This window comes from Ptychodera flava, chromosome 1 (assembly GCF_041260155.1).
Source record: "Ptychodera flava strain L36383 chromosome 1, AS_Pfla_20210202, whole genome shotgun sequence".
NCBI classification, from domain to species: Eukaryota; Metazoa; Hemichordata; class Enteropneusta; family Ptychoderidae; genus Ptychodera; species Ptychodera flava.
The window spans coordinates 10,417,959-10,441,229 of record NC_091928.1 but is presented as its reverse complement, the minus strand read 5'-3'; the positions used below and the strand labels follow the sequence as shown (position 1 = coordinate 10,441,229).

At 37.4% G+C, this 23,271-nt stretch overlaps 3 protein-coding genes across 3 annotated transcripts; 1 reads left to right on the top strand and 2 right to left on the bottom strand.

The window, feature by feature from the left end:
• Positions 1-254: 254 nt before the first annotated feature.
• LOC139131076 (protein kinase C and casein kinase substrate in neurons protein 2-like) lies at positions 255-11,600 on the bottom strand. Its single transcript, XM_070697055.1, has 11 exons — positions 11,270-11,600; positions 8,407-8,516; positions 7,681-7,810; positions 7,187-7,316; positions 6,444-6,647; positions 4,291-4,403; positions 3,740-3,860; positions 3,357-3,439; positions 2,195-2,319; positions 1,549-1,728; positions 255-624 (listed from the first exon to the last, which is right to left on the bottom strand). Exons 1-10 carry the CDS (start codon positions 11,374-11,376, stop codon positions 1,622-1,624), a joined length of 1,230 nt encoding a protein of 409 aa, XP_070553156.1. The 5' UTR covers positions 11,377-11,600; the 3' UTR covers positions 255-624; positions 1,549-1,621.
• Positions 11,601-11,835: 235 nt separating this feature from the next.
• LOC139129921 (ATP-dependent DNA helicase Q1-like) lies at positions 11,836-14,493 on the top strand. Its single transcript, XM_070695612.1, has 3 exons — positions 11,836-12,824; positions 13,515-13,656; positions 13,883-14,493. Exons 1-3 carry the CDS (start codon positions 12,102-12,104, stop codon positions 14,431-14,433), a joined length of 1,416 nt encoding a protein of 471 aa, XP_070551713.1. The 5' UTR covers positions 11,836-12,101; the 3' UTR covers positions 14,434-14,493.
• Positions 14,494-14,684: 191 nt separating this feature from the next.
• On the bottom strand, positions 14,685-22,144 carry LOC139129909 (uncharacterized). The gene is made up of 5 exons (XM_070695604.1): positions 21,425-22,144; positions 20,718-20,792; positions 20,308-20,454; positions 17,359-18,448; positions 14,685-16,419 (listed from the first exon to the last, which is right to left on the bottom strand). The coding sequence occupies exons 4-5, from the start codon at positions 17,540-17,542 to the stop codon at positions 16,217-16,219; spliced, it is 387 nt and encodes a 128-aa protein (XP_070551705.1). The 5' UTR covers positions 17,543-18,448; positions 20,308-20,454; positions 20,718-20,792; positions 21,425-22,144; the 3' UTR covers positions 14,685-16,216.
• Positions 22,145-23,271: the final 1,127 nt, after the last annotated feature.

Below are 23,271 nucleotides of genomic sequence, written 5' to 3'. Positions count from 1 at the left end.
GACATCAAAATAATTCAATCATGCACCCTTACCGTAGCAATGCAATTGCTTGTAAGGCCATCTCGGGGATTTTCACAGTTCACTAAACCAAAAGAATGGACATAATCGACAATGCGTCGTCAGAGCCTAATCGTGATTCTCTTCCCAATTCTCCCGTCGCCACTTCCTCAAATAGATGGACGAATTCAAATTATGAAATGTTGTTTCTCGCCGTATTTTACATACACGAAAATAATCACCAGAAACAACAAGTGTTACTTAGAACGTTGATTTTATTTCCATAATTTACGGTGAGTTTGAAAGGCAAGTAAATTCTCCAGGCCAAAGGCAAACCAGAGTCTCCTTTGCCGTCATCACATGATATAAATGTCCAAGGATTATAATATTGATATATTGTCCGTTTTACCGTTATATATAGAAAATAACTAAAATTGTTGTAATGGGGGAGCCATGGAGTCTTCATCTTCCATAGCAACGAAACTGCTGCGGTTTCATTGACGTCATGGCAACAGCTTCACCTTAGAGCTTCCACATAATTGGCCGGAAACAGACCAAGTCTATCTCGTAACCGACCGTAGGCCCATCCATTGTCGTGTACGCTGCCAATTTGTGTCAGAATATCACCTAAAAGATGACGAAAACAGAGAAATAAAAAAAACGGAACTGCATTTGCACATATTCAAAACAACATCGCAATCAAACTCACAGATTAAGCGTGGTGCATCATGCATCACTAAGATGTGACCAGAAAAATGACTTTTGTAGAGCATCATTACAGATCTCTCCTCTCTCTCTCTCTCTCTCTCTCTCTCTCTCTCTCTCTCTCTCTCTCTCTCTGAAATGTATTTTCAAGTCGTAGAATGTTCATAAACTGCGTTCTATTCGTATAAAACCTGCATAACACACAATTTCAGGTTTAGCAAACGAGCGGTCTTGTCGCCTACACCTAGTCTAACACATATAAGAATCCGCAAACACTGAAAACCATTAAATTGAAGAAAAATACAATAATTTACTATTTGCTATCGTATTCTGTTAAGTTTGCCATGAAAACGTGAAGTTTCACGGCCACTGATTAATTATTTACCGGCGGAAAAATGGGAAGGCTAGTAGGCCCAAACAATACGTTGTAACACTCAAGAACACCCCTTCTTCCTTTTCAGGAAGCTGATTGAACAGATGTGCTGTTTGATAGAACCAGCAAGGGCTTAAAGTCATGGCGTATGTGTGTAGGTTTGCTATAGTATTCAGATTTTTGTCGGATTTTGGCGAGTTAATGAAATTTTCGTTCAATATTATGTACTATCTGAGTAATCAAAGAAGTTATTCAGGCACCGTTGAATAATTGCCACGTTTATTGACGAAAGTAGGCCTACGAAGTAACAAAATGTTCTACAACAAATTTATCTCCTTTTCAGTAGGAGTTACTTTCCGTTAAAATTCAGATATCATGTAAATTTGCTATATTTCCGCAGATAAGTAAACAAAATAGTGCACTTGACTTTGTGGAGCAAAACAAGGGATTATATTTCTGTAAAATATAATCACCTGCGCGCAACTGTAGTCATCGTCTGACGCCGGCTCGAAGTCGTACAGCGCTCTGACAGCAAACATGTCCAAACTACCTCTTGCCGTGAGGGCGATGTTCCCTCTGCCCCTGGTGACTGACCGCCTGGGGACTCGGCGCCCAGGCTGCCTCTGGTGTGATATTTTGGTACGGAGAATCATCTGTGAAATAAATGTCATTTATTGGTACATTAAAAACAAGAATAACTTTCAAATGGAAGATTCGCAACTTTTTAAAGCTTATTGTTCGTTGCTATATCCGTCGGTCCATGAAGGCTCAATTGCTCCACTTTTAGAACTGTCACATACAATAATAGACCCGGCTAAGAGACCTGGATATAGGTAAGCAGAACTCTTTTGTTGACCTGCGATATACCATGTGAAAAGAACTTGTTTGCTTACGTAAAGAAACCAGGTAAGTGCATTCATGTGTAATGATGAAAGTCGGTCGTGTCCAAGTGTATGGCGTACCATCAGCAATTCAGCCTTCTACGGCTTTGAAACAGACTTTAGCCTACACGGGAAGACCAATTCAACTCAACCTTCGTTACAAGTGGTGTAAATTTGAAGACTGCAATATATGACGCGACGGTGAAGACGACCTTGTGGTCAAAAGTGTCACCTTTACCTTCGTCTTTCTGTCTGCTCGCTGTCACGTGATGGTGGCCGTTAACTTCTTTAGGATTACTGTCGCCGTCTGTTTCGTCAGAAAAGTCTTCAAAATCGTCTGAATCGAATTCATCATCGAGAAGTCTGTGGAAGCAAAACATGATAATTGTGTTATAGAACTGCTCGGGAAAATACGTAATGCCATTTTTAAATATATAATAGACTTCTTATATACATTACAACAAGTGGTTTGATAGTGTCTGGGAAGGCGGTTACCGTTCCCGGGAGGGGGGGGGGCTATTTCCCGAGAACGCCGTTAGCTAAACGCCCACCCCTCAATGGTTCTGATAAATTATAAGAAACCTTTGATATATCCAAACTTCAGAACACACACACACACACACACACACACACACACTCTCTCTCTCTCTCTCTCTCTCTCTCTCTCTCTCTCTCTCTCTCTCTCTCTCTCTCTCTCTCTCTCTCTCTCTCTCTCTCTCTCTCTCAGTGTGTGTGTGTTTGTTCGCCTGCCTGACCATATGAGCGGTTCATTTTACGCTTGTACATAATTCATGCATGCACTGTAACACAATTTTCAAGTTTACCACAGGGAATTGAGTAATCTTGTTGTTGTTGTTGTTGTTGTTGTTGTGTTGATGATGATGATGATGATGATGATGATGATAACGATAACAAAAAATTAAAATACAATATGTCATTCCTTGCTGTTGTTTGTCGATGTTGTAGATAATTGTAAAAGAAAACTGTAATCGTGACCAAAAAACGACGTAGGTCGCCTAACGTCACTCCCGTCCTATGGTTGTATAATAGGACGGGAGTGACGTCGGGCGACCTACGTCGTTTTTTGGTCACGATTACAGTTTCTTTTACAATTATCTACAACATCGACAAACAACAGCAAGGAATGACACATCGTTTTTAATATTTTTTATTATCGTCATCATCATCACCATCAACAACAACAACAACAACAACAACAACAACAATAACAACACAACAACAACAACAAGATTACTCACTTCCCTGGTTTACACGCGTACATGAGTGTATCTCCATATGTATGGCAATGTAGAATATGGAATAAGCGTCGATTGGTTTAATTCACAGAGCAATAATCCATGCACAATTGGAAACAAAATAATTACAAAAAAGACACTAACCCGTCCTCTCTGGCTGACTGTGACGGCCGAACACCTTTTACGGAAAAACTGAATTTCCTGCCGTCGGCGTGAATGTCGTAGTCCTAATAATGAAAAAAAAATCAGATTGCGTATGAATATTTAGAGCTTAAAAACTAAAATCTGAACCACGGATTCCATAATTTTATGAAGCACATTCTCCAAATTATATCATTGTATTCGATGGTCGATACACAACGGATAAGTTCGTGACATCTTTTATTGCTAAATTTAACCCTCATGGAAATGCTGTCAAATTCTTATAAAAACTCCAACAGAAACGCTTGAAGTTCACACAAGATCAAAACTTGGTAGATTTCCCGCAACATCTTTCACCCTCATTCCCATGGTGACATCTTTCTTACCTCAAATTTCGGCCAGTTTGGTTCCATTCCCGTGCCATACTTAGTTCTCCAACTCTCCAGATCTTTGCCTGCATCGGCAGATTGAATTACTCCATAGGCCTGCTTGTAGATGCTCTCAAAACTGTGCGTAAAATTACAGGGATATTTTATTCGTACAAATTTAAACCAAATTCAAAATACACAAAGCAGTTGTCATATTCTTCATATTCCACTAAGTCTTGTAAAGGCCTATCTTGGCTGTTTTAATTGGTATTTTGCCACGAATTTACAAAAAGTTCTCGTTTATTATAATACCGTCTCAGCATTTTTCCCCGGTTAGCAAACTCACATAAAATATCATAAATGTTCAGGTCATTTGAAATGCAGGACTTCAACAGTCGGAAGTTTGTATTAAACTCGCAGATAAAATAAGTTTCCAGTGCATTTTTGTCCACACAATTTGATTTTGTCTGTGACATTTTACCCGAGTACGTGAGACATACTATCCAGACGATACACGGTAGTGTCGTCTGCTGTTTTCCGCTGAGCGATGACGTCACTGATAAACTTACTTTGGCAATGCCGACAAGTCCACACACTTGAGATGCAGATTCAATTGTCCCTTCAAGTAATCCAACCGCCTCTTCTCGAACGCTTGGCATTTTTCAAACTGTGTCGTCATGTTCTTAGAAAATGAAAAAAAAGTCGAATCAGCATGGGATTTTCCTTCAATGGAAGAAAATATGCTGTTTACTGAGAAACTCATGATATCACATACGATATATGAATATGTATACGTATTTGAAAAGGGTGTATTCACATTAATTAACAAAGCACGAACAGAGGACCTAAGGGACTGGTCAGTTTCTTCAGCCTGGGGGGGGGCCGGTGGATTCATGGGGGGGGGGGTCACCCTGTTTTGACTTTGGTGATAGGGGGGGTCACCATGTTTTTGAAATGCCAAATAGGGGGGGTCAGTGTGTTTTGAATTTTGACACAGGCTCATCATTGCCTAAAATGCTAGTGTCAGCCACAAATTTCATCATTCAGTTGTATTTTTCGGCGCGCCCTTCGGGCGCGTAACTATAATAATCAGTCATATTTTTCAGCACGCCCAACTTTAACATATCAAGCATACATACATCAGAGATATCTGTATGTTCAATATTTTTCAGCGTGCTCTTCAAGCGCATTACTTTAATATATCAGACATTTTTCAGCATGCCCTTCAGGTGCATGACTTTAATATACCAGGCATATATATCAGAGATATCAGGATGTTTCATATTTTTCGGCGTGCCCTTCGGGCGCCATACTTGAATAAATCAGAGATATCTTGATGTTTGCTAAGTGAAAGTGTACCATTATGAAATCTGCATTTCATATGAAAAGGATGACAAATTCTGTTCTCTCTATGAGAATTCAGTATAAGAAAGCAACTTGCACAAATATTTCACGATATATATATTTGATACTGTGACTTATTTTAGAAATAGAAAAATGACAAGATATCTTTCCTTCTCATTGATACAATTATTTTCCTGTTTCACAGGTTTTTCTGTAGAAAGATGCTTTTTTATGAACAAAATAACAGTTAAAAAAGGCAGTTTTTGTCATTATTAGCTGTGCTTTTATGGTTTCAATGTTACAAGAAAAGATCCTCTCAGACACTGTACACATCAGATTTGGCTAAAAAAGCTCTCTATGGCTCCTCAGGAAATCTAATTGGATGGTTGGCAAGTCTTAACACCCATCAAAATTTTTGATTCACTGCTTTTTCCTCTTTGATATTAATGATTGACATCCATTTCTGTACAACAGTTCAGGACATCTGGTTAAGCATAGAAAGTGTGAAATACATTCACAGCTCATTCAAAATACAGCTCATTCAAAATGTACTGTATTCAAACTTTAAGATTGACACTTTGAAAGTCCTATCTTACAACTGACATGTCAACAATTTCATTAAAACATAGAAGACTATTTAAAATATAAATATATGTAAAATGTAAAATATAATATATATATATATATATATATATATATATATATGACGACATGTCCACCTTTTATTTATATATATATATATATATATATATATATATATATATATATATATATATATATATAATATATATATATATATATATATATATATATATATATATATATATATATATATATATATAATATATGACGTTATGTCCACCTTTTATTTTACCTATGTCGCGCCCCAGGGGGGGGGGTCACCCTGTTTTCGAAATTTGGAATAGGGGGGGTCACCCTGTTTTCAAAATTTGGAATAGGGGGGGGTCAGCCACTTTTTGACGTCGGCAAAAAATAATCCACCGCCCCCCCCCCCCCCCCCCCAGGCCGAAGAAACTGACCAGGCCCTAACATAGTTACTTCATCAACGCAGCTCTTGTCTGACTACTGTACGAAGTTTAATTCTTGCGTTTCCATGATGCAGTACTAACGAGTTGATCATTGTCAACCAAGAACTGTACCTACGTCACTCTGTATCTATGTCCGATACCCCTGAAATGCGGTGATGAGTAGTGTTTTCATGATGATTCGGGCAGATAAGTCACGAATTGATTCATCATCATTTGAGGGGTATCAGAAGCAGACGGGGACACGTCGAGTATGGTGGTTTGCCGTTGATGGCGCTGTTCTTTGAATAATGTTTTTGTGACTATGGAACGGGATCATGAAACCTACTCACCTGTACATATTTTGTCTTCAAATCACCATGGCAATCTAGAAGTCGGCGTTGATATTGTTGTTTTAGTTTTTCCTGTTCGTTCGCCAGTTTTTCTACCCTTTGTTGAAGTTTCCGCAATGAATCTGGATTCGACGAAGGGGACAGTGTTTGTGTGTCTAATTCTTCCTGTGCCTTGAACACGTTAGTGCAAGCGATGTGGTAATCCTGCAAGTTGTATCACAAGGAATTCCTATTTCAGCACACGGCAATTTTCCTAGGCTATTACTTGTAAAACTGCAAGTCCTTGCACCGTAAAAAGTAAATAATTTGGTAAAAGGTGGGACTTCGAAAACCTGCTGGCGACTTGATCAATGTTACTAACATTTCCAATTTATCCAATGACCAAACGCCTCCTGCGACACGGTTGCATTGATTCTTTTGTTTTGTTTGCTTGCTTGAATAAGATCCAACTTTTTGTTTTTCTTTTAACCGGAATATCATCAGTAGCATGTTCACAAAAGTTAGCCATTGGATTGTCATTGGATTGTGATTTCTGCAGATTGCGACCTCCAAGATACGAGAACATTGCCTGAAAGATGAGGTACTGTACCTGATTTGCAAGTCTATAATGTATTCGTTTCGATGAAGAGATAATTGTATCACTTGTAATATTGGAATTTTGACAAGCATTTGAATTTGATCGGAACTCTACCAACCACACAAGAACGCTATCATGCAACCCAAGGACCGTTGTGACATTTTACCTTCTTTGCTTTCTTCGTCTTTACAAGCTGTTTTGCATAATCTTTCTGCGCAGCTGCGAATCCTTCCTCGGCTTCTCGTATCTCTTGGTAACCACCGAAGGTCAATTTGCGATAATTGTCTTTCTTCCATCTGTGATTAATAACATTCAATAACATATTTGTCAATCTCCAGATTCAATTGGTTTGTGGTCTATTCTATAACAGTGTTTGAAGTGGTAAAAGTACTTTTACAACTTTTTTAATTTTATCGGGGAGCAAATATGATATTTGAAATACGTTCAAGAAATACCATGCAATGTATTGCAAGCCGATTCGGTTTCGATGAACAAGTCAGTAGTCGAGAATTTGTTTCATGTGATGCGATGATAAAGTGGACACGTGTGCAGCATCAATGCATGAGAAGTGGCGTTTCCTAGCAACATATTCTCAACGGACGGAGACAAAAGAACATCGTATATTTCGCTTTATCTACCGAAATTTACACTATTACGTACTTTTGCATATTCTGTACTGGGCCATCCGGTCCTATTAATTTGAACCTACACTCTTCGTGTAATCTGGAAATTTGAACTGACTCTTGTAAACTCTGTTTCCATGCCAACGCCGTGGAACCGTACTCGGGCCCTGGAAAATAAGATAAAGCAATCTTTAGAATCATCTGCGATTCAACCGCTGCCAAGAGAATTAATGCAAAAAAATGAACAAAATTACGTTATGCAAATCTGATTACATCATGCGTTATGCTATTGCGCATCGTAATCGTCTTGTGAAATAACATCCTGTCTTATTCTACAGTGCATTGTTAATATGTCATTGCACTGCTTACGTAAGAATTCTTAGAATACGTGTTTATCGGTAGAAGTGCTGACTCAATAGTTATGGAAAATTTAAGGTGGAAAACTTACTGAAAAACGCAAAGTGAAACTTCAAAAACTTTAAAAGCTTCTTCATAATATATTCTCTATCCTCATGACTGAAAAAAGTGAGAACGGGGGGGGGGGATCGACACATGATTGGTCAGCACTAAAATAAATATATATCAAATATTTGAAGGGAAGAACATTTTAATTATCCCCATCATTTCTGATCACCCCTCCTACAATATGAAATTTCCAATATTCCAATGGTTTAACTTTTCTCAACCACATTTTATCTTCTTTCTAGTTTGCAAGATGTTCCAAACTTTAGGATGTTTTTTGCATGATAATCTCGTCCCATACCTTTGGAAACTTTTTCTTCCCATTTATCGGCCCAGGCTTTGAGACTCTTGGAATACTTCATCTCAAGCTCGGCTCTCTCTTGCAGCATCGTCATGAAATCATCGCAAGATCTGAAAAAGAAAGGGGAGCCACATGTTCATCATTGTCTGTCGTGTGCATGATGTCCTGAAGCAAGTGGATCTTGCCGGTTTTTACCTGCGTATTCACTTTTCCCACCTGATTTATGGAACATAAACTTATCACGGAAAGCCCTTTTGCTGAGCTGAAGGAAGAAGTAACGATGTGTTTCCGTGTCAACGATCTGTTCACCTGTCACCCCCAATTCCCTGTAAACGGGTCGAGAATCACCATCGGTAACAATAGGTTTGGACAAACCATGGTGGTGAACGGGTTAAGATCTAATTCCTGAATTTAGGTAGAACGGAACTTCGGACTGATATCACATTATTTGTTTACTTGACAGTTATGTCATCGCTTTCAGTGAAAGCTCCATTGGGTCTTAATTCTCATTTTATTTTGCATTATCCTTGCCCTGTACGCAAAACACAGTACTCCGTAAACAATGTCGACATGCCCAAGTATTGAATGATTGCGAGAACTGTAACATGACAAACGCTGTTACTTTTGTGGACAGTACAGCGTAGGTCGATTTGCAGACCGTTCCTGTGCTAAAACATCTGAATCGAAGAATTTGGATCACGGTCATAATTTCGGTCAGAATTATGAAAAAAACGCGAATAAAACCACTTCTTTCTTTCTTTTTTAATTCAAAGGGCGTATGTTTTCCTGGTTTTGTTTTAGTATTTTCCTGAACTTTTTATGGATATTGGGCAGCGATATTGCCCACGATTTTCCACGGTGTGGTTGTGTGGAGTGGAAAACGCCCCCATATTTAAGGGGGAAACCGTGGGATAAATCACTGCAGCAAACCTAGTAATGGACTGCTACTGTGGACCCAGTCACGTTGTATTTCGTTTGCAAGTTACTACCAGTCCTGTAATATTTATTGCGGTAGTTTATATCGCCTGATGTGCGTCGTGATTATCGCATTGCCGAGTACCAAAGGCACAAGGTGTGAAGTCATACAGAACGTCGCATCTGTACAAATCGAAGTCAAAATGCGAAAGCGGTTGTGGTTAGTGCAAGATCGGAGATAAGAATTATCGGTCATTGAATTTTCACCAATCGGCTCCAGATTCTCACAGGACATGGTCTGAGTCATCTTCAAAACTAAGCATTGTTTCTTTTTTTATTTTTATATTTTGTTGGCATGCGATTGTAGGGAAGTTACTCTTGGCTGTCGTTCAAGGCCAACGTCAGCATGCAGCTACCACATCTCGGAACATCTGGTATCACCCGACGGAAATGCACCGTTGCCTGACACCTTTCCACGCGAAGCATTCATTTCAAGAACGGCGCACGATGAACCTTGTTTTAACTGCTTGGTGAAGGCCACTGATTGATGTCACTGCGTTCAGAGGATGTCTTTGCAACAAACTTAACGTTATCGCGAGGAAATGACGGTAGAATTCAATAGCATGCAATTCCTACGGAAGGATACAAACTGGGTCACGTGACTTCGAATGGAAGGATGACACTTTGCCAACTCATTGAGTTATCCGTGTTTTGTTTTGCAAGTGGGTCAGTGGTGCCCGTGTACACAGACTGTATTCAAAACTTGGACAAACACTGTAGAAACAGTTATTTGCTCAACGAAATGCTAGAATGTTTTACCGTGTGGGGATTTCTTTAAGCCAAATAAGATTTCGAGCTGACGACAAGAGATTGAAATTCGTCTTGTAGTCTGCTTTGTATGTTCATTTATTGTATGTTTTTTTTCCCAAATCCGAATTAGTTCAAGAGCTTAAAAAGATGATAAATGATTAGTATTAGCGTTTATCCCTAATGAGAGATTGATGTGGATTTCCTTGCATTGTAAACAAAACGTGTAATTGGCATTGGACTTGATGTACCAAGGGGGCAAGTTCAAAACATGCTGTTCAGTCAACCCTGGTTGTGCAGGATTGGCAAAGCTCTTTTTCAGGAATTTAAATTCAGCTAAACGTACGCAATACTTTTCCGTATAAGAATGCTTAGTCCAAAAGAAGGACAGAGAAAGTGCTTAAAACTCAGTAAGGCGCTTCCACCGTGGCTTTGGAATGTAACGAAACGCTGAGAAGGGGGTTGTATCTGACAGAGTAGACATCAAAACTATAATAACAAGGGCATGGTTTGCACGCTTGGAATCTTCACTGAAATTTACTGTATAAACCCTCGCAGATTCTCACCAACGCCAAGTGCAAGTTCGTCATGCAGTAAGCAACTCTGCTGTGGAGTTCATCGAGTATCAAATTACTCAGTTCACGTTCGGTAGCACTTCCATGTGATGGCATTCATCCTCTGGTATAGGGGATTGCACAGGTATATCAGTATATTTCTGTTTCAAATATCGGGAATGATGCATTTTTTGCTCATTCGAAGATTTTTACCAGCAATGTCTAAAACTTAATTTACCCGGTGTTCACAGTATCTTGCGTAACCAAGGCTATGATCGGATGATGAAACCAATTTCCGCTACCATATACATCAGACCATTGTTAATGTTAGTTATGAAACTCACAAAAACAAGCTTCCTAAATATTTACCTTTGGAAAGTTGACTTTACACATTGCGACAAACTATTCCGATGTATGATGTTGTATGAGATACTTTGAAGGAATATATCTTTTCTAATAGAACAACTGTAGTTTTCGTTTTCATGTCCATGTACTTTTGCACAAGTGTCATTTTTCCTCTTCAATTTTAAACTATATTTTTAAAAAATGGCTGACAAAGAGATGACACCATGAAATATCTCGCTTACCTGTGCCCGTTTTCAATTCGCTTGACTGTCTTCTTGTATTGGTTGACGTCCCAGAACGACTTCCGAATCCGTTTCACTTGTTTTTCGTCAGCCATTGCCAAAAACATTGGAAAAATTGTAAATGATGCGATACAAGATCAGAGAATTCGAAACGGAATTGTCGACCCCAAAGCCAAACAAGATTATCTGAGTGATATCAAATCCGTTTCGTAGGAGCGTTCCACGGTCAAGAGAACGTTGCTTATGCTGATAGCGACAAGTTCAGAATATATTGTTCCCTTGGAACGGGACAATGGAACATGTACTTTCTGTTCGAGGTCTCGCGATGAAATGCGAGAACACGGGACGTGCGCGGCTTAGTTGTGTACCTGGGCCGGAAGTGGCGACCTCGTCTGTTCTTAGACTCGTTCCTTGCCCTATGGGGGCGCTACACTGCGCTACGCTGCCGTCCCAAAGGGACAAGCATCCACCGCCATCTTCCGGTCCATATTTAGACCGGTGACGTCATGCGTAGCGCGTGCAGTGACCTGTTACAAGTCACCTGACACTTCAAAATCAAAACAAACCAAGACGCTGGCCGGTGCGTAGCTGCTCGAGCTCCTGTTGTTGCCACGAAGATTTCAGTCATAATGTTATCGTTTTCTGAAGAATTTATTTCCAAATTACATTTTGTTTGCCATTCGAAAAAGGCGCTCGCTGATGTAAATTTGTACCGGGATGAAGCTTTTACGTACTTTAAACCAAAACAAGTGGATTGCCTTCGCCAGTGCCTGGATAGAGATGTTGTCGCAGCGCTGCCAACAGGTTATGGCAAGTCCTTAATTTTGAGGCTATGCCTTTCATGTTTAAATCTGCCAAGAATGTGTCTTTACCAACCGTTTTGATTGTCAGCCCGCTTAACTCTATTATTGAAGAACAGTTGAACAGGTATGGCGAAAGGGCTGTGAAGTTCAGCGACGTATTTGCCAGTCTCGTGAGTGAAAGTGGTGGTGACTCAGCTAGCTGCGATTTTACCTACATAATCGGTCATCCAGAAGATTTTTTAAACAGCAATGCCCGAAAATTGTTCCAGACAAAGGCATGGCAGGAGAAAGTGAAATTCATTGTCATCGATGAAGTCCATTGTGTTGTACAGTGGGGCGAAGAGTTCAGGACTCAATTCAAAGAATTATGCCAACTACGAGCATTTTTCCCGAAAGCTAATGTTTTAGGACTCACTGCCACTTTGTCAGACAAAATGGGTCAAGAAATTGACAAAATCCTATGCCTGAAGAATGCGCTGAAAATAACATCATCCATCGATGGACCAAACATCAAGATCATAGTCAAGCCAAGACTGCCATCTGGTCACTCTTCATTTGTTGATGTGGTAGCACCCCTTGGACATCAACTAAGAACGCACAAGACCAAGTTTCCAAAGACAGTTGTTTACACAAAACTAAACTGGTGTGGAATTGGTTATGAGGAAACGGTCAGGTCATCTCTGACACATAATATGTCCAATTCAGAAATCACAAGCCTAGTGGGTCAGTACCACAGTCCATGTACACCTGAGGTAAATATTTTAGGTGTTTAATTTCATAAATTCTGTGGGTTGTATGCCATAATTTATAACATAATTTGACATATTGTATTGATCTTGATAATAAGCCATCAACTTGCATTTTGTTTACTGGCACTATAGTCAGATGATAACAATAGTAAAAATTATACACTCAAACCAAAAAAAAAATATGGAATAAAGTTAACTCAGTAGGTTGCAGTGGGAAGCATAGATTAATCAGAACAACATAAAAATAATAAAAAATAATAATTTTTTAGCAGAATTACTGTATAAATACCTACCAATATATTAATGTCTGAGTACAATTGGAGTATTGGCCCTAGCACAGGGGGTCATTTGCTCAATGCAAGAGGGTAAATGGTCTCCTGTTATGTTATGTGGACCCATAAACCCATGTATTCAGGCAATAATGTTTTTCTTACATGCCTGGTCAAATAAAACTTTTCAGTGAAAGCAATGATTTTACAAGCAGTATTGGTAATGTTTTAGACAATAATAAACCTTATATAGTAGTGCGCACATAGTGATATCTCAGTGTGTTCCAACAATTACAGACCAGTATCCTTTGGCCCGTATAATGCTCACTGGTCCGCTACACTTCTGGATATTTCCCATTTAAACCAATGCATTAGTTTTAAACTCAGATTGTGGCATGTAATAATATTTTTTTTTAAACTTTAGATGAAAAGTAAGGTGGTTTCTGGCATGGGTGAAGCAGATGGTGATTTGCGTTTATTGTATGCAACAGAAGCATATAGTATGGGGACTGATGCTCCAGATATCCAGAATATTATCCATATTGGTGTTCCAACAACATTGGAAAGTGAGTGATACTTTTTTCAGAATTAGTCGAAGAAATCACCTTTTTCAAATAAACTAAATTTTGTCCGTCAAGCCTATGGATCGATATTTAGTATATGGTTTTTAGAAAAACAATTGTAATCAAGAATAAATGCATCAATCCAAAAACCTTGGCATTTTTTAAATCTGAGCATCTTTCTTATATTATTTCATTTTCTCCTAACAATCAACATGTCTTGTATTTACAGCTTATATCCAGGAGATAGGAAGAGCTGGTAGGAATGGGCAGCAGGCAGCTGCAACATTGTATTTCAACCAGAGTGACGTAGCTGTAAATGTCCCAGGAATGACATCAGAGATGAGACAATTTTGTCAACTTCAGACTTGCCGCAGAGAATTTATCTGCTCTCATTTCAGTTGCCAGTTTGATCAAGCGTTGATTCTGATGCACAATTGCTGTGATATTTGTGAAAAAAAATGTAATTGTACTGAATGCATTAACAAGACCCTTCAGCCTGTGACCCAAAATAATGACAACCCCAAATTTAAAAGGAAAACAGCATCTATTATATTGAATGCACTTTTGTTTTACTTTGAATCTGAAAATTCACTTCTCAAAGGTAATGCTCCACTGTATACTGGTCTTAGCACAGGCTTAGCAGAATATATAGCATCAAATTACAATGTATTCACCACAAAACAGAATCTATTAGAGAAGTATCCTGCAATGGACATCCTTTATATTTCAAATATTGTTGCAATAATTAATCAAGTTCTATCTCAACTTCAAAAGGTGTAAGCTGAATTTCATGGTATGTTTTGATGGTTTTAGTTTGGAATAAAATGCATTTTGTTGTTATGCGAACAATGTATAATGGCTGTCACTATTCTCATATGGTCAAGGTACATATATGATACATAAGTGTACTTTTGTTATTACGGATGCACAAATGTTAAAAATAGAGATTTTGATTTTCCTTTGTAAGATGTTCAAAAGTAAGTAATAAAATATGTATGGGGATGTAAAATAAATGCTGCAGAGAAAAAGTAGGCTTCTATAGAAAATTCACAAGTTTATTTCAGTGGCTAAGGCACTTCCACTATTTACAAGAATTGCAAGTGAGATGTAATTGGTCATCCTTTGCAATTTTTTACCTGAAAAATTACACAGGTGCTTAGCAGCAATAATACATGGAAAATAAGATCAAAGGTTATCACATACTCTTGAAAGAAATTTCAAAATTTTCATCCAATACAGCAAGTCCCATGGACGGCACAGTACAATAAATTACCGACAATTCTCTTTGATTTGTATCCTTGAAGGTTAAATTTCTAAAAACTTTTTCAGTTCTGTTTGCAAACAATAATGTGCAGCATCAGAATAAATTTTAAATAATCTCTAGGAAAAGTATGTTTAAATATTTCAGTGAAAATTTCAAAATAACCATTAAACAACCATGGAAGTCAAGTTATGTAGGTACTACAAATGCCATACTTTTTAGGCAGCAAGTTATGACAAACTGAAGGGGTCATTCTCTGAGAAAACTTAGAATGCATATTTCTTTTGTCGTTTCCATTGGAAAAAATCAATATCTTTTGTTTCACAAAACAGTTGCAACTTGTCTCCCTACTTTTCATCACATTATTCTGTATGGCTGAGGACACAATCTGTGGCAAATTTACAAAAATGCTATCTCCTCTCTCAATTATGAATAATTTTCCAAATTATTTAAAATGAGAATTGAGAAGAATGGTGTGCATAAAAGTATGTTTTCAAAATTTGATAAACAGTGTGAATTTGTCTACACATGAGAGACATGGTAGACTTTACTCAGGTAAGTCTGGTCCCTTTCCAACCAAAGGCCTGTCTGTAGCACTGCTTAGGCATCAAAACAAATCAAAGGCTTTTTATCTAGATTTTTCCCTATATATGTGATATACCAAACTCTGTCACATCTTAGTTTTAGTGCAATATGTAAATGAGAATACTTAATTTTAGTAAAACACCCTAATTGACACATGCAACTTCTTGGATCCTTTACATTTCTTCAATTTCCTATTTCAGTCGCCCATTTGTGGGTTTGATCTGAGATCCACCTATGCATGTTTGCCATGTCCATACCATGCAAAACAGTTTTGTGAATTCTAGGAATCCCTGATGGTGTCTTCCATTGTTGTGATTAAATGGTTTTACTGTATGTAAGTCCTCAATGATTGTCAGTTCATCGTCTAGGCTGGACACAACAGAGTGTTTATCTGCTCTTATAAGTACACTAGTACACTTATCAAATTCTGAGAAATTTCATTAATTCCTGAAAGTGAACCACTTCGCCGGGAAATATTTTTCTCAGTTTGATTTGAATACATGTGTTTTATGGATTTTTTAACTGATTTCACAATATATTCCATTTGTAAGTCGACTGGTATGTGACTGTCTAACTTTCCATGGGTGTAGACAAAAAGGCCATAAAACTCTTCATGAGCCTCTTTCTCTGAAAGAATACAGAACTGGTGTACAAGTAGCCTCATTATTTCATATGCATACTTTGAAAGGTTATTGCTTGCTTTCAGATACATCATTGTCAATTCAAAAGTCTCAGACCACGGTCTCTATCTGGTAGTTTACATAGGTCAAGCAGTGCCTTGTATAACAATCCTAATTCAAGAACTTTATGTCCATAGTTCAATATATAGTCATCTGGGGGTGCTGCTGGCTTTGTTGCGTTGACAACAACATCTAACGTGGTTCCATTGCTGAGTTCAATGCCGACGACAATTCCATCAACTAAAATTGAATACAGAAATGAATAATAAAATAAGTAATCTACATATCTTTTGTTTCTAGATATACAGCTTAAGGAGAAAAAGTAGCTCATTTGAGACATTATTTGTGGCGTTTTATTTTCTTTTGAACTATTATTTATTTTGTTCTAGTCACTGAAATGAACCCAGTGTCTGATAATTGTCATAGTTCAACTGCACTGTGTGATTACTTTCATTCATACCAAAATTGTACTATGGTAGAATTTATGCACTATGAATTATACAGGGTAGGGGTTGTATGTCACTGATGATTTGGAATATTTCACTGGGGAGAACAAAATAAATGATCTATCAAATAAAATTAAAATGTCATAAATAATGTACAAATTGAGTGACTTTGTCCCTTTAACACTATAGTTTTTTTTTCCGGAGTGGTGGCAGAATCACTTTTGTTTTTCACTGGCAAATATTCAAACAAACTCTATGTGATCACATATATCTAATATGAAGATAACAAGACAAAGCTACGGGCAAAGGATACAGTATATACAGGAAAGCTTTAACGTCAATGACATGGTGACACTCACATTTCATTGGATGATAAATACTGAATCTGTTATTTGAAAACTTCTTGTATAAAGTATGGATACTTCCAATGCCATAAATTTATACATTGGAAGATGTACTGTAAAGTAATTCTAAGTAAATGTTAAATTTTGCTTGGTGTTGGACCAGCTAATGACTGTACATTTTACTCAATTTACAAGAACAACTGCTTTTCATGAAAAGTAATCAAAAATGCAAAAAAAAAAAATATGAGGTCCACCAAAGGTACTTGCATACTGATTTCCATAGCAATCTATAAAGGGGTTCTGGAGTTGTTAACTTTTGACTTTTTTTACATTTTTTCAGCTCATTTGCATAATTTGGAAAATAATAACTTCATATTTGATAAACTTACCAATCAGATTCTGTGATGACTTTGGTTGCAATGCTTCCATACCACCAGCCAAAACATACTTTTCTACAAGTGATCCTATATGCTTGTCAATCCATGTTGTTTTAGCTTTGTTGTTGGGCCATTCAGCAGGTGGACAGTTGATACATGGAGTGGAGTTCAAATCGCTCATACCAAAATAGTGCATCAGTGCTTCAACAATATAAGCATCGGTGAATGATAGTATGAAGTCCTTATTGCATCGTACGCCAACTTGACATCTTCATTGACTTGTGTCCTCCAAGCCTAGTCTTCTCACAACTCAGTGTTCCAATGTCAATTCTACTATCTTCATTGTATAAATGCTTTATCATCATAGCTTGGAAATTCATGAGCATGTGAAAAAGTTCGAATGTTATTGGTGACAAATGCTCAAATCTATCCTTGGCTGATAGACCTGTCGCTCTGAGTCTCTTAGCTCCCGAAAAGCGTTCACGGGTAAGCTGATCACCCCAGTCTGTATCTTAATACCATCAGTGGTTTTCCCGGCCGTTGTAAATGCATCTGTTACAATGTCCTCATAAAAGTCCATGATATCAACCACTTCACTGTACTTCTGTTCATTCTTAAATAAAACTGGAAGTGGGATGACCTTTGCTTTCTCTGTTAGCAGATGGGAATATTTACCTTTGATGTATTCAGGTGTAACATCTCTGCAGAACCCAAAAACAGGCATGAATTTGGATGCTACTCTACATACATGGATAACATATTCACTTTTGATGGCCTGCAAGTCAGTCTCTGTCAACAGGAACATCTGTACAGGTACATCATGTGCAAAGTACACACGAGTATTGTTGTCAATATTATCAAATAACTGTGGCTGGACTATCACAGCAGATGCAAATGCATGGAACATTTTGCCTTGTCTATGCTGCCTTTGGTCCCGGACATGGATTCTCCAATTTACATTGTCACCAACCAGTCTAAATCTTCTGTTCTGCTTGATAATATCACAAACTGCATTGTTGAATTCTCCTGCTATTTTGTCAAGTATAAGCAATCCGGTGTTGTAGCTTAAACAGACTCCCAATGGCTGCAATCTATCAAACACCTTAAAAATGAAGAAAATATAACTAATCTTTAATATCTTATGGAATATTATTTTCAAATTTTCAGCACCAAGAATTGTATCTTCTACAACATTTTTATTCAGTGAGATTGAATAGAAAACAAGTTATGCAATTATGCATAAATGTTTTCAAAACTAGTAACGAACACAAATCTACAAACTTTGAATACACTCAATCATAGTTGCTACAATTCAACTCAAAATGTATGCATGGATGTAGCACATGATTAGTTTCATCACTTAATTTTTGATATATATCAAAATTTTAAAAATTATAGTACAGTATGTATTATAATCCTTAGTGCACAAATGTAATTGGAGTTTAATTGTATGAACTGGTGATTGAGCAAACCTCAATGAACAGAAGAACATGAATAATCTATCAAAAGAACTAAAATTACTAAAATGACCAGAATCTTGTCAAAATTTAGACTTTGTGTTTCATCATACAATGATACAACTCATTGGGCTTGCATACCATTGGGGAAAAGACATGTGAACTATGAAAGACTAAATAGAAACTCATCATCATAACAATTTACCTTTTCAGGTCTAAACTCCTATATATACAGAGATAAATTTAGGTATGTTACCAGAAAATCAGGCAGAAAGGGTTAATTGTATTGTTATGCAAATTAGTTGATATTGCTCTGGAAAATCCTAGAGAGAACACTGTATTGTACTCAAAGTAAAAAATTGAACATCAACATGCATAATCCGAAATTTTCAGCAGGAACATTTGTATAAATCCATGCTAGATATCAAAATTGTCAACAAAGTCCACAGTATAAAATGATTCAGAAATATAACTATGCAACATTTTAACCAACACTGAACAATTTACTTTGAATAATTAAAAAAAATTAAACACATTAAACATATATTTCACACTATACATTTCTACTTTAAGAAATATACTCAAAATATACTACCTTTAAATAATATGGAGAAAATAAGAACTCGAAGTTATAATTATACGGACAACATTTTGTCTGCTAACAATTTAGAAACACAAATTTAATTTAATGACATGACTCAGAACTACAATTTACATGTAAAATTTTACACATGTAAATAAGTCATATTAAACAAGTCTTGCTGTTGATACATTCAGCCTTAAAGTTCAAGACATTTTGACCAAGGACATTAGTTTCCTTTTACAAATCTAATTCTGTTACAAGTACTGTTATTTTGAACACTTTTTTATAAGAATGAAATCAAACCATGTCACAAATGATGTCTCACTATAATTTTCCAATATTTACAGATTTGTCTTCTCAGCCAAAATATGTCTAAGGTCAAGTCAGAACTCAAGGTATACTGATATATCTGTCAGATACAATATATTTTGAACACCTAACCAACAATACTTTAAATTACATGAAATACCTTCTGATCACTTATTGTGTCGAACAGTGTCATTGATACTATTCTTTGAATTCGACTTAACTCCTGTATTCAAGTCTGCATCAAAATGCCATAGACCATACCAAGACGAGGCATCACACGTAAAGAATTCTCTTCGTTCCCCATCTTGCACTCGGGTATGGCTAAAGCAACCAATAACCTAAATACGGAGGGGGCTTTTTCCATGAATTCAAAGAGAATTTCTTCCCATGAGAAGTCTTTCATTTTTTCATAATCCTTTGTCATTAGCTTGCTTATGTACCCATGCTTTCTCTGGCTCAGTCGAGAAATTTCTATAGAAATTTCTCTCATTAATTCCATAAGAAAGACATCCTTCAAGTTTGTCTCAAAGATGTTCTTCGTGAATGTCTCTTCATTTGAAGCCCTACACAAATCAAGTACAGCTGAGATGTTGACAGAATGTGGTTGATTACCTGCAATGTACTTTTTAAAGTCAAGCTGCATGTCTACAAATCTCTGTACAGGGTTTGCCTCAGCTGATAAATACAGATGATTTGACTTGTTCACACTTCTAACATAACTGTGGTCCAGGTCAGCAGAATGGACATGATTTGTTCCATCTACAGGTTGTATGTGAAAAGATTTGAATAACAGTTAGTCAAGTACATTGTGCAATAGCAAGAGTTATACATGTTATTAGAAATACTTTCTGAAATAATCTAAGCTAGATTAACCAACATTGTAGTATCATAGAAGTTCCTACTTCCATGGTCCTTTATGTTAAAATATTTCAAATGAAGCGTGGGTCAAAATGATCTGGTTAAATCTGATTTAAAAAATTCTAACAATTGTCACTTTTAAATAATAAAGAAAATTTACTTACAAGTTTTGGGTACCATATTGTTTTGTTTTTCTCCCAATGGCAAAGCATAACTATGATCTTGGGATGATAATACTTCTGTAGATTCAATGGTAAACAGAACACATTACAGTTTTACATACCTCAACAAAACTAACATTATGACATCCGTAAAGCAACTCAGAATCTTCTGATACATGAATCAAACAAATGAGATAATTAAAAGTTTTCATATATGCAAAAAGCGCCCTCAATACTTTGTTTTTTCAAACCCCAAAGCTGGTTTTATTGTTTTAAAGTTAGCAGATGAAGTAAAAGTGATGCCAAACTAAATATAGGATGGCACAATATCCAGTTTTTAAAACTCTGAATGAAGAAATGCATTGAAATATATGGATTAAAATAAACACTGTCCAATACAACGTTTAGTTCTATTAACACTTCCTGAATGAAACCATAGAGGTATTAAGCGGTATCTCCATGATGAAGCTGAGATGCCATTTTACTTCAGTAGGATTTAAAAAGCTTGAGTTAGTGTAGTAAACCATGCATTGTGGTTGATACAAGTACATCATCATCAATAAAGTATATTGATAATTTTCTATTCACTAAAGTGAAGTGTCAATACATTCTATGTACACATATGTTTTAGTACTCACGTAAACTGGCTTAGCAGTGAAAATAAGGTTCAAAGTGAAAGAACAGCTACGAATCGAGAAAATACACGTCACCTGCAATCGATGTCGCCATTCCTCTATCCCTCTTCCACTCATTTGACTCATCGCCCGTATTTTTGGAAGTCGCCTTTCCATACTGATCAACGAAGCGTAGGGCTCTTCTAGCGTGTTGAGATTTGCAGCTAAACTTACTGGAGATGGTATTTTAGTAGGCGTGCGCTTAACGTCTTCTCTGTCAGGGGTAGTTGACACAAAATGTTTCTTCGCAGCGTTATGCTGGTGACGCGTCGGCTTTTCTTTTGTTGACATTTTGTGCAATTTGATTTCGAAGACTATTTACCGAGTCAGAAAGCCTTAACACCTTCCGACAACAGTTTCTACAATATACACCTCTACCGACAGTTACATTGGTCAAAGAAAATACAACATTTCTGAATTTGTCGTCACCTGCCTTCAAATTCAGTTTGACATCACTGGACCGTGGAGGAAGGCCGCACACAAAACAATCTGAGTCAAAAGTCTCCACTTCAGCCATCTGCTTTATGACTGAAATCTTCGTGGCAACAACAGGAGCTCGAGCATCTAACTTCGCACCGCACCGGCAGGCGTTTTGGTTTGTTTTGAAGTGTCAGGTGACTTGTAACAGGTCACTGCACGCGCTACGCATGACGTCACCGGTCTAAATATGGACCGGAAGATGGCGGTGGATGCTTGTCCCTTTGGGACGGCAGCGTAGTGCAGTGTAGCGCCCCCATAGGGCAAGGAACGAGTCTAGTCTGTTCTGGGTTAAATGTTCCACTTCTCTAATTTTAGAACTACACAGCATTTTGCGGGTCAGTCAAGGACGTAAATCAATGAAATATTTTGTGTGACGTGGGTATCAACAAATCACACGATCAAATAACTCATCTTTTGTTTTTGCAGAGAGATAAGTGTCAAGAAAGAGTCTCATATTTATGAAAACACTGATGTAAACTAACACAAAATGTTTCCATGTGTATACCCGGGCATGTGTAAGCCTACAGTCGCCTATAACATAGGTTGTCATTGCTATCTTGCTATCGGGTGGACAGGGATAAACCATAGACAGAGGGGAAGACCCTCTACTGTCTTTGGATAAATACGTCGTCGTGAAGGAGAGGTCGGCAACAGAGAGTTTCAATCTAGTGTAAGGTAACTGGAGAGTAACCGTATTACTTGGTTGGGCGACTGGGAACAAAATATGTGTGTCGGTCTGCAATTCGTTGAGATGCCAACTTCGTCTTCCTTTATTTTTCGATTATTGTTAAAAACGGAATGCGATATGCTTAATCTTTGCTTTGTTCATAAATGTCCCTGTCTAATAAAAAAGACAAAAATTCATAATTTCTTGTTGTCTCGCAACAATGCAAGAACAAAACGTAAGAAATCATCGGATGAATCTTGTTCTATTTCTCAATGATCGAGGGAGACAAAACTGATAGCTTGTGGGTTAAAGTCACCATGTGTACAGCAGTATATGACGTCATCAATACCTTCGAAGATTATACAATGCAAGAACCGAGGTACATGAATATTCCACATTGATTAAGGGTCATTAGCATAGAATTTTAATACCGAAACAATGCTCATTAATGTAATCTGCATATTTGAATATCATTATACCTCGCATCTTGCACTAATAGTCGAAGATGGGACACGTGTTGCATCTGTCCGCAGAACACTTGAGTTCTAACTTTTCTTTCGTTAAACAGTACCGCAATACAAATTCATCCCATACCTACACTTGCTCCAAGTGTGCGAACTGATTCACATCTTTTAAACAGAGTAAATCGAAGGAATAAACTTCGGCAAAGTATGGCGTCGACGGAGGTGTTATGGCAAAACTTATACCTACAACCACTTACGCCCAAGCAAGATAA